Source organism: Bos mutus, chromosome 18, assembly GCF_027580195.1.
Source record: "Bos mutus isolate GX-2022 chromosome 18, NWIPB_WYAK_1.1, whole genome shotgun sequence".
In the NCBI taxonomy this organism is placed as follows: Eukaryota; Metazoa; Chordata; class Mammalia; order Artiodactyla; family Bovidae; genus Bos; species Bos mutus.
Genome location: NC_091634.1, coordinates 12,689,721 through 12,704,576, shown reverse-complemented (window position 1 = coordinate 12,704,576; position 14,856 = coordinate 12,689,721). Strand labels below are relative to the sequence as shown.

At 50.5% G+C, this 14,856-nt stretch overlaps 2 protein-coding genes across 2 annotated transcripts; both read left to right on the top strand.

The window, feature by feature from the left end:
• Positions 1–160: 160 nt before the first annotated feature.
• On the top strand, positions 161–10,682 carry SNRPA (small nuclear ribonucleoprotein polypeptide A). Its single transcript, XM_005890603.3, is given in 7 exon segments — positions 161–448; positions 3,295–3,467; positions 5,736–5,915; positions 8,278–8,451; positions 8,875–8,963; positions 10,304–10,338; positions 10,341–10,682. Coding segments are annotated over 7 exon segments (846 nt in total). The 5' UTR covers positions 161–375; the 3' UTR covers positions 10,463–10,682.
• Positions 10,683–10,828: 146 nt separating this feature from the next.
• MIA (MIA SH3 domain containing) lies at positions 10,829–14,626 on the top strand. The gene is made up of 4 exons (XM_070387670.1): positions 10,829–13,354; positions 13,458–13,591; positions 14,064–14,174; positions 14,494–14,626. Exons 1-4 carry the CDS (start codon positions 13,228–13,230, stop codon positions 14,515–14,517), a joined length of 396 nt encoding a protein of 131 aa, XP_070243771.1. The 5' UTR covers positions 10,829–13,227; the 3' UTR covers positions 14,518–14,626.
• Positions 14,627–14,856: the final 230 nt, after the last annotated feature.

Genomic DNA, 14,856 nt, shown 5'->3' with positions numbered 1-14,856 from the left:
CAGGTTTCGGCAAAGTCGTCCCGCTTGCCTTAACTGGCTCTTACATCCGGGCCATTTCTCTTGGGCCGGCCTTTGAGCGCGTGGGCCAGTGGGAATCGCTACCTAGGCCGCTCCGCCTACTAAGTCGAGTAGAGCATCCTGGGACTCGTAGTAAACCTCACGAGATTTCCCTCACCACGCGGGGAGGAGAAGCTGTGTGCTGCGTTTGCTTTGTTTTCCGAGCCGTGCTTCCCTCTTCCCTCGTCTTTACCTTACTTGACTTTCTCTTGGAAGGAAGATCCTTTAGCAGCCCGCGTTAGGACAAAAGGATTTTCAGAAACCCAGGACTGAGTGGGACTTTTTCATTCTTTCAGCCCTACCTCAGCAACTTTGTCAATGGCAGTTCCCGAGACCCGCCCCAACCACACTATTTATATCAACAATCTCAATGAGAAGATCAAGAAGGATGGTGAGTTTTCGGGATAGTCCGGACACCAGGCTATCCCGCACGAGCCTGCCCCCTCTTCTGTCCCCAGCATCCATGTCTCTTCCTCAGCCTTCTCCAGCCAAACTCTTTTAAGTTCGGTCTTTGCACAGGCAGTGCCTTTGATATTTCCTCATTTTCTCTTACATTTTCCCCGTTATCCTGGTACCTTGCTCGTCTTTCAAGGTTTCAGCTTCAGGAGCCCCCTCCTCCAGGATGCCTCCCCCTTCCCTTTTCCACCCACGTGCCTGCCTCTGACTTCCTAAAACCCTAAACCTCCCCAGTCAAGTCCTGATCTGGCTGTCAGGGGACTCTCTCTTTCCTGGCCTTTGAGCTCCAGGAGGGTAAGAACTGCCTAAGAACTGCAACTGTTGGTCACTGTCATGCCCTCAAGTGATTAACCCACAGTGAAAACGTTTCATTTCAAAATAAAGTGAAATGAACCCTGATGGTGGGTAACACTGGGTACCAGGTGCTGATGTATAAATAATGGTTACATTTAACTTTCACAGCAACCCTGCAGGAAGGACCTATTGTTCCCATTTCTCAGATTAGAAACTGAGACTCCAGAGGGATGTGATTTGCCCAAGGCATACAGCAGGGAAACGTGCTTGAAACCACTATATGGAATTCTGATTAAGAACTCGATTCTAGATATGACATACTTTTCTTTTTTCTTGAGCAAGTTATCACTTTTTATTGAACTTCATGTTTTTATGTATATAGGAAAGCTGGGCAAAATCTGTGCGCAGATGTTACGGGGAATATATGAGCTAAACTTCCATGCTTTTTTTTTTTTAATGCTGCCTAGCTGTTAGTAAGGGTTGGATATAAGTGTTAGCTCTTATTAGCTCCTCAAGAAAACTGTTAGGAGAACTGAAGGAGCTTGCTGGCATTAAGTTTAGGTTACCGATAAAGTTGCTATTGAAGACAATAAACAAGCCATGTAAATCCCTCATATACTGTTAGAGCATTGTGCCGGGCCAGTTCTCTGTGGAGCTGCGGACAGAGTGGTGACTGAGACAGTCCTGGTCCTGACTTCATGGAACCACAGTCTAGTAGAGATGACAGATCTGCTCCCAGACAGTGATAGCCCAGAGTAGCCATGGCCATAATTGGGGAAGTTGAGGCATAGTAGTCAAGGCTGGGATTGGGCACTTGGAAAGAGGTATTCAGGTTCATAGAACAGGAGACATTTTGGGAAACCCTACCAGGTAGAGGAAGCAGCATCTGTGTTACAATGAGGGAGACGAGTGACTAACCTGGACCAGCATGTGCAAGTGTCCAGGGGCAAAAGAGAGCCCAGGGCACTCTGGGAACCACATGTACTGCAGTTTTGGGTGCCTGAGACTTAGAGGCTGGTGATTCATGGAGAACATTTCAGGCAAGCAGTGCACTCTGGCTCCTGATGCCTTGAGGGCTGGGTGGGGTGTTTTACTTCATCCTGAGGGCTTTGGGGAGCCAGGCAAGGGTTGCAGTTAATTGTGAAAGATCTTTCCAGCTGTGGAGGGTGAAGTTGGTGGGCAAGAAAGGAGACTGGGGAGAGGCCCAGCCCCCAGAGGAATGACTCAGGCCCACACTTGGCCTTCAGGCCATGGGGATGGCAGGTGGAGATAAATCTCAGAAATGCCATCAGAATTTTTGGCTATTTGCTTCCCTCTTTACCTGATCCCCCTTTTCTTTCCTACTGTCTCTTCGACCGGGTATCTTAAGCTCAGGTACCTTCTTTGCATAAGACTGGTACCCTTTCCTGGCTGTCCATTTGCTAGGGAGGTTTGGTAGTCCTGGGTTCAGATGGACTTGGGTCCTGGGCCAGTGACAGATCCTCTGAGAGCCTCTGTCCACATTAATAAAATTGGGGCAGTTATAATTGCTAACTCATGGAGTAGAGGTAAAAATTCAGTGAAGTTATTCCCAGAAATCATTTAATGCTGTGTTTATTCAGGCAAATGTATTTGGAGATTTGTGTGCTGGCAACTGTACTGTTCATTAGGGTTGTTTTTTTTTTGGCTCACATCAAGGGGTTTATGGGATTTTAGTTCCCTGACCAGGGATTGAAACTGGACCCTTGTCAATAAGAGCACAGAGTTCTAACCACTGGACCACTAGGGAGTTCCCTGTGGGGATATGTGATAAACAAATAGGATAGACTTAACCAAGCAAAAAGGAAACAAACATGATGTCAGGAAGTAGGAAGTGCCATGAACGAAAAGCAGGTTCTCACCGTTGGGGGAGTGACATGAGGGGGCTCTTATCCCACCAGGGTGGTCAGGGAAGGCCTCGGAGGTAACATCTCTGCTGAGTCCTGGGTGACTGGAAGGATGCAGCCATGTACAGATCAGGAGAAAGTTGCTCCTAGTAGAGGGATCAGTCAGTGGAAAGGTCCTGAGGCAAGGTTGCTGAGATGAGCCTGAGAAAGGGCTGGGAGGCCAGTGTGGCTAGAGCCATAGGAGTGAAGATGGGGCATGGGGAGAGATGAGGTGGGAGAAATCACCAGAGCCAGATCAGAGGGGCTTGTGTCAAGGTGCTGGAGACATTGAGGGAAAGTCCTTGCATTTATCGAGCATTTACTATGTGCCCTCTGTATGTGTGACTCGTGTTCCCCTGCAGCAACCTTGTGGGGTAGGTATTGTGACTGTTGACCTACTACAGAGTCAACGCACACGACCACCTGAGTGGTTCTAGACTGCTGATGGTATTGCTCAGTACTCTGTCAGTGGGCTGATGGTTTCCCTTCTGGGCTGCATTTCCTCTGAAAAGCGGAGCTCCAGTGCCAGGATGTGATGCCCCGGCCTGCAGTCACCCCTGGGTCTTTTCTCTCCCTACTGCAGAGCTGAAGAAGTCCCTGTATGCCATCTTCTCCCAGTTTGGCCAGATCCTGGATATCCTGGTGTCACGAAGCCTGAAGATGAGGGGCCAGGCCTTTGTCATCTTCAAGGAGGTCAGCAGTGCCACCAACGCGCTGCGTTCCATGCAGGGCTTCCCCTTCTACGACAAGCCCATGGTGAGCACCGGGTGTGGAGGCTATGGTGTGTGCCCGCGCCACGTGTTGCAGGCTGGATGGGTCTGGACTACTGTCCCCTGTAGTCCAGAGCCTTAGGGATGGGAGTTCCTCCGTTGGTCCTCCGTATCCACTGTTCACTGTACTGGGGCAGTGGAGACACAGCAGTCACGGGAAGTCCCAGCTCTGCCCTCGTAGACCCACAGTGCCGCTGGAGAGAGACGCCTGTCACCAGGTGGCGACGACCCGAGGGGTCAGGGCTGGGACAGGTGAATGCACAGAACTCAGGGAGCCTACTCTCACCCAGTCTGGGAGTTTGCGGGGGAGCCTTTCTGGATGAATAAGAGTTGGAGAAGAGTAGCTGAGAAAGACAAATAAACTAAGAATGGGAGATAACCAGGAACCTGTGTAACTGGGGAAGTGAGTCAAGTTCATTCGGCAGAAGTGAAGGGTGGGAGATGGTGGGGTGGGCATGGCCTGGAGAGTTGTCAGAAGTCAGGCTAAGGAGCTGATCCTGAAGGTGGACTTGACTCCAAGGTTGCCGGCAAACCATGGAAGGATTAGGGAGATGCCTGTGGCTGTTGGGGAGGATGGATTCAGTTGTGGGAGATGGGGTTCGGTTGTGATGGTGAGGCTGGGTCAGGGTCCCAGGTCTGGGATAAGGGGAGAGTTCATCTAGGGTCAGGGGTTACAGTGATGGCTATCACTGGGTACCAGGTGCTGATGTATGAATCGTGGTTACATGGGGCCATGGGATGGGAGGAACTGGGTTACAGACGTTCAGTAGGCCTTGAACAGACAGGGGTTCTGTTGTTCAGAGTCCCTGCGCTGATCCAGAATTCCTGCCATATCAATCAGTTCTCTTTCCCTGTCAGTTCTTCGAGTTTCACCTGATTGGAATATGCCTCCCTGAACCAGTAGGGTGGTGACAGCAAGTGTCAGTGCCCGCAGGTCCCAGGCAGGTCTCTTCACGTGGAAGACATTGGCCCCAGGGGCACAGGGGCGGCCTGGTGCCCTCACCTCCTTCCAGAGGGGGCTGTTCTCTGACTCCTGCCTGGTGTGTCCTGTTGTGGGTGTGTGAGCCCACAGTTGCCACGTCTTCCATTGCTTTTCTGGAGTAGCTGGAAATTCCCTTTTGAGGACTAAAAATCATAAATCATTTTATGTGGACCTTCCTCCCCTGCTTTTCTCTAACATCACTGCTTGAACTGTAGAAAGCGCTGAGCCACTGTGAGCTCTATCAGGGAATCCTGTCAACTCTACCTGGAAAACCTCCACTGAAAACATAAAATTAAAAAAAAAACAACACACACACACACACACACACACACACACACAAACTCCAAAAAACCCTCCACTGATTCTTCCCACTCCTCCCCTGGTACCCGCCTAGTCCCAGCCGCGACCCTTCTCCCTGTTTTGACCTCCTGTTCCTCCCAGGCCTCTCTCTATCCCATGGTCACAGCGCTCCTTGGGAGTCACAAGTGAGAGCTCGTCATCCCCCTGCTTATACCACTCTTTGACTCCCAGCTTGCTCAGGAAAAGACAAAGTCCCAAGGCCCCCTGTTGGCTCTGTGATGTCGCCTCCCCCCTCATCCGCGCAGGCCTCCCTGCTGTTCCTTGAGCACACCCCATACGCCAGCTCTTCTGGCTCTCCCTTTGCTAGAACGCTTTTTTCCCTAGATGCCTGCATTCCTCCCTCCCTCCCTGTCTTTACGCCAGCATTCTCTCCCTGAGGTCTTTCTGGCTGCACTCTGAAAATTTCAGTTCTTCTCAACTCCTCACCTCCCCTTCCCCTGTTGGTTCACTTTTAGATCTCTGTCATATCTTCCCCAGCGAACTAATGCCAAGAGGGCGGGGCTTTTGTGTGATTGGCTCATTGCTGAGTCCTCGGAGCAAATTTGGGTGCTCTGTAAACCACTGACTGAGATTTAGTTTGGAGACTCGGTCTCGTGTGTGATGGAAACTCTCCAATATAGTGCTCCTGTCCTGGCCTTGTTTCCTTGTACCCTGAGCGATGCTTGGGGCTGTCCCATCTTCCTATCAGAATCCCAGCATCCATTCCTGAGAGCTTGCTGCACGCCAGGCACTGTCTAGAGCATGTTTTAGCTCCTGGTCGTCCTTTGAAGTGGGAAATACCTCAGTACCCATTTGACAGATGGGGACATTGAGGCCAAGGGATTTCTATGATGTTTCTCACCAAGCTCCAGGCAAGGTCTGATTTTGGCTCCTAAGTCCAGTCTCCTTCACCCTCTACTCTCTGTTGGGCAGCGCATCCAATATGCCAAGACCGACTCGGATATCATTGCCAAGATGAAGGGCACCTTCGTGGAGCGGGACCGCAAGCGGGAGAAGAGGAAGCCCAAGAGCCAGGAGACTCCAGCTGCCAAAAAAGCCGTGCAGGGAGGGGCGGCTGCCCCTGTGGTGGGCACCGTGCAAGGGCCTGTCCCGGTAAGCCAGGGCCCACAGACGCAGCCCCCTCCCCACCAGGTCTTCCTCAGCCTCGTGGGCTGGTGCGGGGGTGCGGTAGGGAGAGGTATCCCCTTGGAGATCCAGGCATTCCCCGCACTTCCATTTTTCTTGTGGAGCTTGTGTGCCTGTCTGTAGGGGGTGAGCATATGCGTGTGGTGCCCCCACTTGGAAACGTCTGATGTCTATGCCGCTCTGCCAGTTTTTCAGGATCTTTTTCTGTGTGTCTCAGTCTTTTTGTTTTTTCTCTCCTTGACCTTGATTTTGCTGTGTCTTCTATAGTCAGTGTTTGTGTAGCAAATCCAGAGGAAACCACTAACCAGCTATTAGGATTGAAAAGAATTTCATTTAACAAGGTCACCAGATCAATATGGAAAAGTCAGTTTTATTTCTGTACATTAGCAACAAACAAGGATACTTCAAATTGAAAAACACCTCCAAGGAAAGTGTGCAAGGCCGCCCACTGAAGTGATAGAACATGGCTGAGAGAAATTTGGAGACTTAGTACTCTTGCCTAGAAAATCCCATGGACGGAGGAGCCTGGTAGGCTGCAGTCCATGGGGTCACGAAGAGTCAGACATGACTGAGCGACTTCACTTTCACTTTTCACTTTTCATGCATTGGAGAAGGAAATGGCCACCCACTCCAGTGTTCTTGCCTGGAGAATCCCAGGGACGGGGGAGCCTGGTGGGCTGCCATCTCTGGGGTCGCACAGAGTCGGACACGACTGAAGCGACTTAGCAGCAGCAGCAGCAGCAGTACTATTAAGATGTCATTTCTCTCCAAACTGGTTTAAAGAGTCAGCTCTGTTCCAGTCAGAATCCCGAGAGGGATTTGTGGGGACAGACAGGCTGTCTGCAAATGTCTGTGATGGCAAAGCTGGGGCCTGTTGTTCAGGAATGGTATGGTGTTGGCCTGAGGATGGGAAGATGGACCAGTGGGACAGAGTAGAGTCCAGAAACATGCATGTGTGTATGTGGTCGCTCTGTATATGACTGAGGTATCGCTGCTCTCCAGTGGTGAAAGGACTTTTTCCCCTAGTAAATCGTACTGGACCAATTGGATATTTGTAAGAGGAGAAAATTAAGCCCTGACTTGGCTACATATAAGTTAATTTGAGATAAATGGTAGACTTGAATGTGTCAGCTCCAGTAATCAAAGTTCTTGAAGAAAACAGAAAAATGTCTTTATGACCTCGGTGAGGCCATAAGAGTAGAAACATCCTGTTTTCTAAACAAGATACAGGAAGCATAAAGTACTAAAGAAAAGATGAATGAATTGTACCCACTCTGGTCTCCGAACCTTCTGATGGGTTGTCTTGTGTCAGTGTCTGTGTCTGGGTTAAGCTACCCCACTCTTAACCCTCTCCGCTCTTACTGTGCCCAGCTTTCCATCCAACTTTGACTCTTCACATGGGGTTCAGCTCCTGTCTCCCCTGGGAGCATGTGCTTTTTGCCTTCAGCCTCTCTCCCTTCCCCTTGCTGTCACCCCTTCCCGCGTCTTTGCATCAGCCCTGACCATCCCCATCCACCTCTGCCTTTCACTGTCTGTTCTCTGGGCCTGTTTCTTTCTCCATATAGTCTGTTTATTTATTTGGCTGTGTTGGGTCTTAGTTGCGGCATGCGAGATCCTCCTGTTTTGACGCACCGACTTTCCAGTTGTGGTGTGCAGCCTTAGCTGCTCCGCAGCACATGGGATCTTAGTTCCCAGACGAGAGATCAAACCCGCGTCCCCTGCATTGCAAGGCAGATTCTTAACCACTGGACCAGGGAAGTCCCCATAAAGTTTTAAAGCAGTAAGCATGCTGCTTATAGTGTGTTTATTTCCATCCCTTTTAGTTGATAATGTTTTTATTTTTCTCCTAGTCTTTTTTTTTTTTTACCAGTAGGCCCCCAACTTTGTTCATATGTCTAAAAGCAAAATTAGGCCATTCTAATTGTTCTTTCCTTTTTTGGGGTTGGGGGGGGCCACACTGAGTGATGTGTAGAATCTTAGTTCCCTGACCAGGGATTGAACCTGTTCCTCCTGCAGTGGAAGCACCAAGTTCTAACCACTGGACGGCTAGGGAATTCCTCTAACCAATTTTTATATGTTAAAAAAGTTTCTATTTATTTTTAAGTCTTTCTAATTTGATGTCCCCTGTGACCTTGGGCCTGATCTGCTCCATCCATTCCTCTTTGGATGCTTTTCTTGCCTTTTCCAAGTCTGGATCTTTTCTGTCTGTGTCTCACACCTGGGGTTTCCTGTAACAGCCTTTTCTCCTTTCTGCTTCCTCCCAACACTGAAAGCACACCTCCTCCCACTTGCTGGTGCCCCTCTCAGCCCTGCTCTCCTCTCCCCGTAGGGCATGCCGCCGATGACTCAGGCGCCCCGCATCATGCACCACATGCCGGGCCAGCCCCCCTACATGCCGCCGCCGGGCATGATCCCGCCTCCAGGCCTGGCGCCTGGCCAGCTCCCACCGGGGGCCATGCCGCCACAACAGCTTATGCCGGGGCAGATGCCACCTGCCCAGCCTGTAAGTGTCTGGTCCTCCTGGGGTCTGGTATAGTCAGGAGACAGGAATGGCAGGCAGGGCGCTGTTTTAGGTTGGGTGGTCTGGGCAGGCCTCCCCGAGGAGGTGCTGTTGAAGGATGAAGATTTAGCAGTGGCGTCAGGCCCTGGGACAGAGGAATTGGTGTGTTTGCTGGAGCAGGTCAAGGGGAGGCTGGAGCGGGGGTGGGCTGCACCTCGGTTCACTCTGAACTTCTGCTGAGCACCCACTTATGGGTGCAACTGTGCTCCCTTGTGGCTTACAGTCTAGGACACAGTAGGGTGGACAGGCAACAGCACCGGGTCTGTTAGGTGAAAGACTAGAAAGAATTCAGGCAGGGCGGGGCTGGAGGGCAGGAGGGCCATAGATCCCCGACCAGACTTACGGTCTCCCGTTGCTCTCCTGCAGCTTTCAGAAAATCCACCAAATCACATCTTGTTCCTTACCAACCTGCCGGAAGAGACCAATGAGCTCATGCTTTCCATGCTTTTCAACCAGTAAGTGGGGCCTGTGGCTGGGCTGGGCCCAGAGGGTGGTGGCCGCGAGGTGGCACCACAGGGACAAGCCTCATAGTTCTGTTCGTGGAGCCCAAGTCTGTGCAGGCGGGGACAGCGCCTGGAGGCCAGAAGGAGGAGGCTGAGGCCGGCCCTGCAGCGGCCGGGCGTGGACGTCAGCAGTGGCCAGGATAGGCAGACTGTCCTCTGCCCTTATGGAGATGACTCTGGATCTCATTTTTCCAGTCTCTAACTTAGACAAAGGCGAGGTGCAAGTCCAGCAGCAGTGAGATGCCACTGAATGCTGGCTAGACTGGAAGAAGTCAGCCTGTTTAGACTGCAGGTGTGGGGTTGGGGGATGCTCAACCCCTCGGGGATGTGGGTGGATGCGGGCCATTGTGTGGTCTAACTGTCCACTATTTAGTCAAGTGCTCACCTAGATTTCTCTGGTGGCTCAACAGTAAAGAATCCACTGCTAATCCAGGAGATGCAGGTTCCATCCCTTGGAAAAGGAAATGACAACCCACTCCAGCATTCTTGCCTAGGAAATCCCATGGACAGTGGAGCCTCGGGTCACAGAGTTGGATGTGACTTAGTGACTAAAGAACAACACTGATGACTTTGCTCCTGACTGTATGAAATTCTAACATGCCCAAGGGGCTGGGTGGGGCATTCCTTATGGTGTGGTCAGGAGCTGGAGGCAGCCTGGGAGAAGGGCGAAGTCAAGTGCAGGTGCTCACAGTTAGAGGGAGCAGGACCCTTTATACCCGGGTCGAGAGGAAATTTTGAGAAACTGAAACAAAAATCATACTACTCAATTTTATACCATGTCCACAAAACAATGCACAGTTTCTAAGAATACTGATGGAAAAAAGGATACCTGGTAACCCTGAGGATTTGTTGCCTAATGGGGAAGGAAGTAAGGAATGAGAAGAGGGAAATGAAACAGCAGATTATAAAAGCAGAGGGTAGTGGTTATTCTGGGGCTTCCCAGGTGGCTTGTTGAACTTGTCTGCCAGTGTAGAAGATGCAGGTTTGATCCCCGGGTTGGGAACATGCCTTGGAGAAGGGCATGGCAATCCACTTCAGAATTCTTGCCTAGAGAATCTCCATGGACAGAGGAGCCTGGTGGGCTACAGTCCATGGGGTTTCAAAGAGTCGGACTCAACTGAACACCTCAACTTAGCACTGTCCGCTTTTCGGGCTGGATGATCCTTTGTTATTGGGGCCATCTTCTGCATCATGGGGTGTTCAGCAGTATTCCTGGCCCCTACTCACTGGATGCTTGAATGTTCAAGCGGAGTGCTGAGGCTGGATCCCTGAGGTCTCTGCCTTTCTCTCAGGTTCCCTGGGTTCAAGGAGGTCCGGCTGGTCCCTGGGCGCACGACATCGCCTTCGTGGAGTTTGACAATGAGGTGCAGGCAGGGGCTGCTCGAGACGCCCTGCAGGGCTTCAAGATCACCCAGAACAACGCCATGAAGATCTCCTTTGCCAAGAAGTAGCACCCTTTCCCCATGCCTGTCCCGGCCCCCTGTTCTGGGGCCACCCCCTCCCCCCTTGGTTCAGCCCCCTGAAGGTAAGTCCCCCATGGGGGCCTTCTTGGAGCCGTGTGTGAGTGAGTGGTTGCCACACAGCATTGTACCCAGAGTCTGTCCCCAGACATTGCACCTGGTGCTGTTAGGCTGGAATTAAAGTGTTTTTTTGTGGTTTGTTTTTTCACAACCATTTGTTTTTATTTTCTTGTCCTCCGTGTTTCCCTTCCCTGCACACCAGAATATTCTTAGTGTTTGAGCAGCTCAGCACATTGGGGGATTGCAACCTTGGGCAAATACAGAATAGTGTAGGAACACTGTCCAAACTTGTCACTTTTACTATTTTGGCAGCTTTCTGTTTTGTCTCAAATCAGAATTCATGGCGAGAAGTTAAAACCCAGGCTGCCAAGTACAGTTGGGCAGGTTCTATACTGCACAAGGATGATGCTTTTAATGGCACACCATTCACTGTATAGACTCAAGTTGATTGTGATAATTTTCTGACATGATAGAGTGTTAAGAAAGAGGTTTTTCTTGATAGAGTGTTAAGAAAGAGGTTTTTCTTTACCTTTTTCTAGACAAAAATGCCTTCTCTCATAGCAGGAGTCTCACAGAAACCACTCTAGGTACTTCAGGAAGAAAGGGAAGGAAAATGAATATTCATGGAGTCATTGAAAGGATGGTAGGAATGGCAGTTTGGGTGGGAGATGCTGAGTTCAACTTTGCAGCCCCCCATTGAGCTGGAGTTCAGGAAGAGGTCCCTGCTGCTGCTGCTGCGGTGAGGGCCCTGCTGACTTGGTCACACACGGGAGACACAGCCAGGAGCTTCGGGCAGGTGGCTGAATCAGTCTCCCTCCAGTGCCGCAGCTGCAGTGGAGCCTAGAAGATGTGGTTTCTGGCTGGACAGTTAACGTGCCCAGCTTGAAGCTGGATAAGAAGGGGAGATTGAATGGGGGACCTTCCTTAGCAGTCTGTCACAGATCTGACTTGACAATTTTTAAGTTGACTAAATATGTGTGTGTGTGTATAAATATATGTATATAGCTTAAAACCCTTTCTCACACCATATAGATAGGAAAATGAGATCCCTTGCCAGAAATAGAAAATTACCACAAAAATAAATACAATGAGGAACAGTGTTAAATTCCCCTGGATGTCTTTTCCCGTGTCAAGGCTCTGAGCCCCAGCTTGCACCTACTCTGCTCTCCATTAAAGAGGAACGACAGTGTTGGAAACGCTGAAGATTTATGGCACCACATGCACACTTCCTCCTTGTAGGATCTGAAAGATGCAAGCGGGAGGGTGATTGTCATCTTCACTACATAAAGTTACTGCAGACAGCACATGGGAACATGGGGTCTCTGGACAGTCCCCCCCAACTCCCACGATAGACAACTGATGTCCCCACTCTGAGCTTTATTTTCTTCCTGAGCTGTGCACCCCACCTGACTTAGCAAGCACTCAGTAAATTCCACAGATAACTTGCCAAGTACCTAATACACACCAAGTACTGTTATGGTATAGGATACACAGTAGTGAATGAAATAGACAAGCTAATTGCAGATGCTGAGTTCTGATAGGAATACGACTGACATGATGGGGTGGTGGAGCTGGGGAACAGTAACGGGTGATCAAGGGAAGCCTCCGGGAGGCGACGTGGATAGAGCTCTTTGATGCTCGCATGGTACTTGGTGCTGGGTGTTGCATGTGTGGAGACAGCTTAGGCCTAGTCTTTGACCAGGAGGAATCCTTCCCCACCTCAAGCCTGTGTGTGTCCATCTTCTTCCCCTAAAACTGAAGTTTGGACTTGCTGGCTAGAGGTGAGAATACCTGAGGAACGAGATGGGTCTTCAGGCAAGTGAATCTCTGAAGTGTGGTTTTAGGTAGGAGACTTGAGTTCACATCCTCTGCCACTGTTTCATTCTGGCCTTGGGCAACTGACAGCTCCAAGCCCAGTAGTGATGGGTATGGGCCTGCAGCCACATCTAGCCTCTCCGCTTACACTAACCTTGGACAAGTTCCTTAAGTTTCTGTGCTTCCATTTCTACCTAAAATGGGATTATGATGGTCCCCCTTCAAGTTGAGGCAGGGTATGCATTTGAGCTAATTAAAAATATGCATGGTGAGTTCTTTACTAAATAACTAGTATCCCAGATGAGAAAGGTGAGGCTCTGAGAGTAGTTTAGCACAGTCAGGAAGTGGTTTCTGAGAAGAAACAGTGATTGTGGTTGGACATCGCCTAGCCTAAGGCCCAACATATAATATTCACTCCATACTTGAGAGCTGGGGCTATTTCTGGCAATCAAAGGGCTGCCTTGTTCTGCTGCTCCTCAGCACAGGAAATTCCAAGGTGGTTTTTCCATACTGGCTCCTCTTGTTCTGTCTCTGGGGACACAGCCGAGGGGCCTAGGTGTCCAAGCCAACTCAGAAAAGATGGAATTGAATATTTTAACCTGCCTGTCTGGGCCCCTCTGTTGAGGGGGGTGACTTGTTACTTGGAGTGGCCTGGGCTGCCTTGGGCCTCTCTGGATATTTCCTTGTGCTGGCAACTCTCACCCTGTCCTTGAAATGGTTCTGCCTGGGTAGCAGCCTCTAGGTGGTGTGGGTGAAACCTGGGACTGGTTTAAGGAGGGGACCAGACCCAGAACACAGGTTTCCTTATGCTACTGCCGAGGGAGGGCAGGAGGAAGCTGGAGACCCCATTCCTGCCTTAGCCACTGTCTTGCTCAGAGTCCATGATGGCTTGGTCCTTGGTGTTTCTCGGTGTCGTCTTGCTGTCTGCCTTCCCAGGGCCTAGTGCCGGGGGCCGCCCCATGCCCAAGCTGGCTGACCGGAAGATGTGTGCTGATGAGGAATGCAGCCGTGAGCCTTAGGGGTCGGGGGGGGGGGGGGCGCGGGTGTGGAGGGCTTGGGTTGCTAGCCTGTGTGGGGGGCGCCTTCACTCCCTTCTATATTCCTTCTCCAGACCCCATCTCCATGGCTGTGGCCCTTCAGGACTACGTGGCCCCTGACTGCCGTTTCTTGACCATACACCAGGGCCAAGTGGTGTATATCTTCTCCAAGCTCAAGGGCCGAGGGCGGCTCTTCTGGGGAGGCAGTGTGAGTCTTGGGAGAACAGAGGAGGAAAGGGTAGAGAGCTGGGGTGGGAGCTTACCCTACTTTTTTACCTACAGGGCAAATCTGAGGGAGTGAACTGAAATAGAGTCAGCAGGGGGTGGCTGCTGTGATCCACTCTTTTTCTTTCTTTAGCAATTATTCGGGCATGTCCTGTAGTGCCAAATTGCTATAGACACCGAAGGTATGATAAAGAATGATGCTTTTATTCTAATGGAAGGAGACAAGCCATCAAAATACCAACTCATGTGCTGCTTTAAGAATTAGTATAAAGTGACTGGGTGAATAATTCACATGGGGTGGTCAGGGAGGACTTTCCAGCAGGCGACTTTAAGCTGAGATTGGACTGACAAGGATGGAGCCAGCTAAGTGATCAGGGAGGAGTAAGTGTGCACAGGACTTGAGCAGGAATGAGCTTGCCATGTTCCCAGACCCCGGCTTTTAACTCCTTCCCCAGGTTCAGGGAGATTACTATGGAGACGGAGCTGCTCGTCTGGGCTATTTCCCCAGTAGCATCGTACGTGAAGACCAGACCCTGAAACCTGCCAAAACCGATGTGAAGACAGATGTGAGTATCTTGGGGGCTGGCAGGAATCTGGAGGGAGGATCTTTGGGTTGTAGTGACAGGCGAAGATGCTCCTAACCTCGGCTCCCTGGCAGCCTAGCTGCGTGCACTGGAACAGACTCTCTGCCTTTTCTTATCTGAAAGATGAGTGATTTCTAAATCCTAGTTTGAGAGCTGCAGAGTTGAGGGCTCCAGGCTAATTTGCATAGCACTTGTGCAGCCAGACCTGGTCCCTGAGGCTGCAGCATTTGCTAAAACCACTAGATCCTTTGTGGTGTGACCACTGGTTTTCTCCCCACTGTTTCCCCTTTCTCTTTTTCAGATATGGGATTTCTACTGCCAGTGAGCTCAGTCTATGCTGTCATTGCTGTTGTTTCTCCCCGACTTTATGCAAATACATCAGCCAAGTGCAAACTGGGTGTCTGTGGTCTTTGTGGTGGGGATCTAGAAAAAAATGTTTCCCCCAGGTTTCTGAATCTAGCCAATCAACCCACCAACTGTGGTGACAAAAGTGGTTGCTAGGCAGAGTTTCATGGACTGAAAGCTCCAAGCTCGGTCGAGTTGGGCTCCTAAGCTTAGCTATTACAGACAAATAAATGAGAAGATGGAATAACTGAACAGCCAAATTGGGGAATTATAGTGTCCTCTCTAGACCAATAGGAGAACTATTTAACTATTGGGAATG

What these genes read in the sequence shown, in the direction of transcription:
- MIA (XM_070387670.1), top strand. Translation starts at nt 13,228, where the DNA reads ATGATGGCTTGGTCCTTGGTGTTTCTCGGTGTCGTCTTGCTGTCTGCC. An exon ending in GGCTCTTCTGGGGAGGCAGT is followed by an intron (nt 13,592 to 14,063) that starts GTGAGTCTTGGG and finishes CTCCTTCCCCAG; the next exon opens with GTTCAGGGAGATTACTATGG. An exon ending in AAACCGATGTGAAGACAGAT is followed by an intron (nt 14,175 to 14,493) that starts GTGAGTATCTTG and finishes TCTCTTTTTCAG; the next exon opens with ATATGGGATTTCTACTGCCA.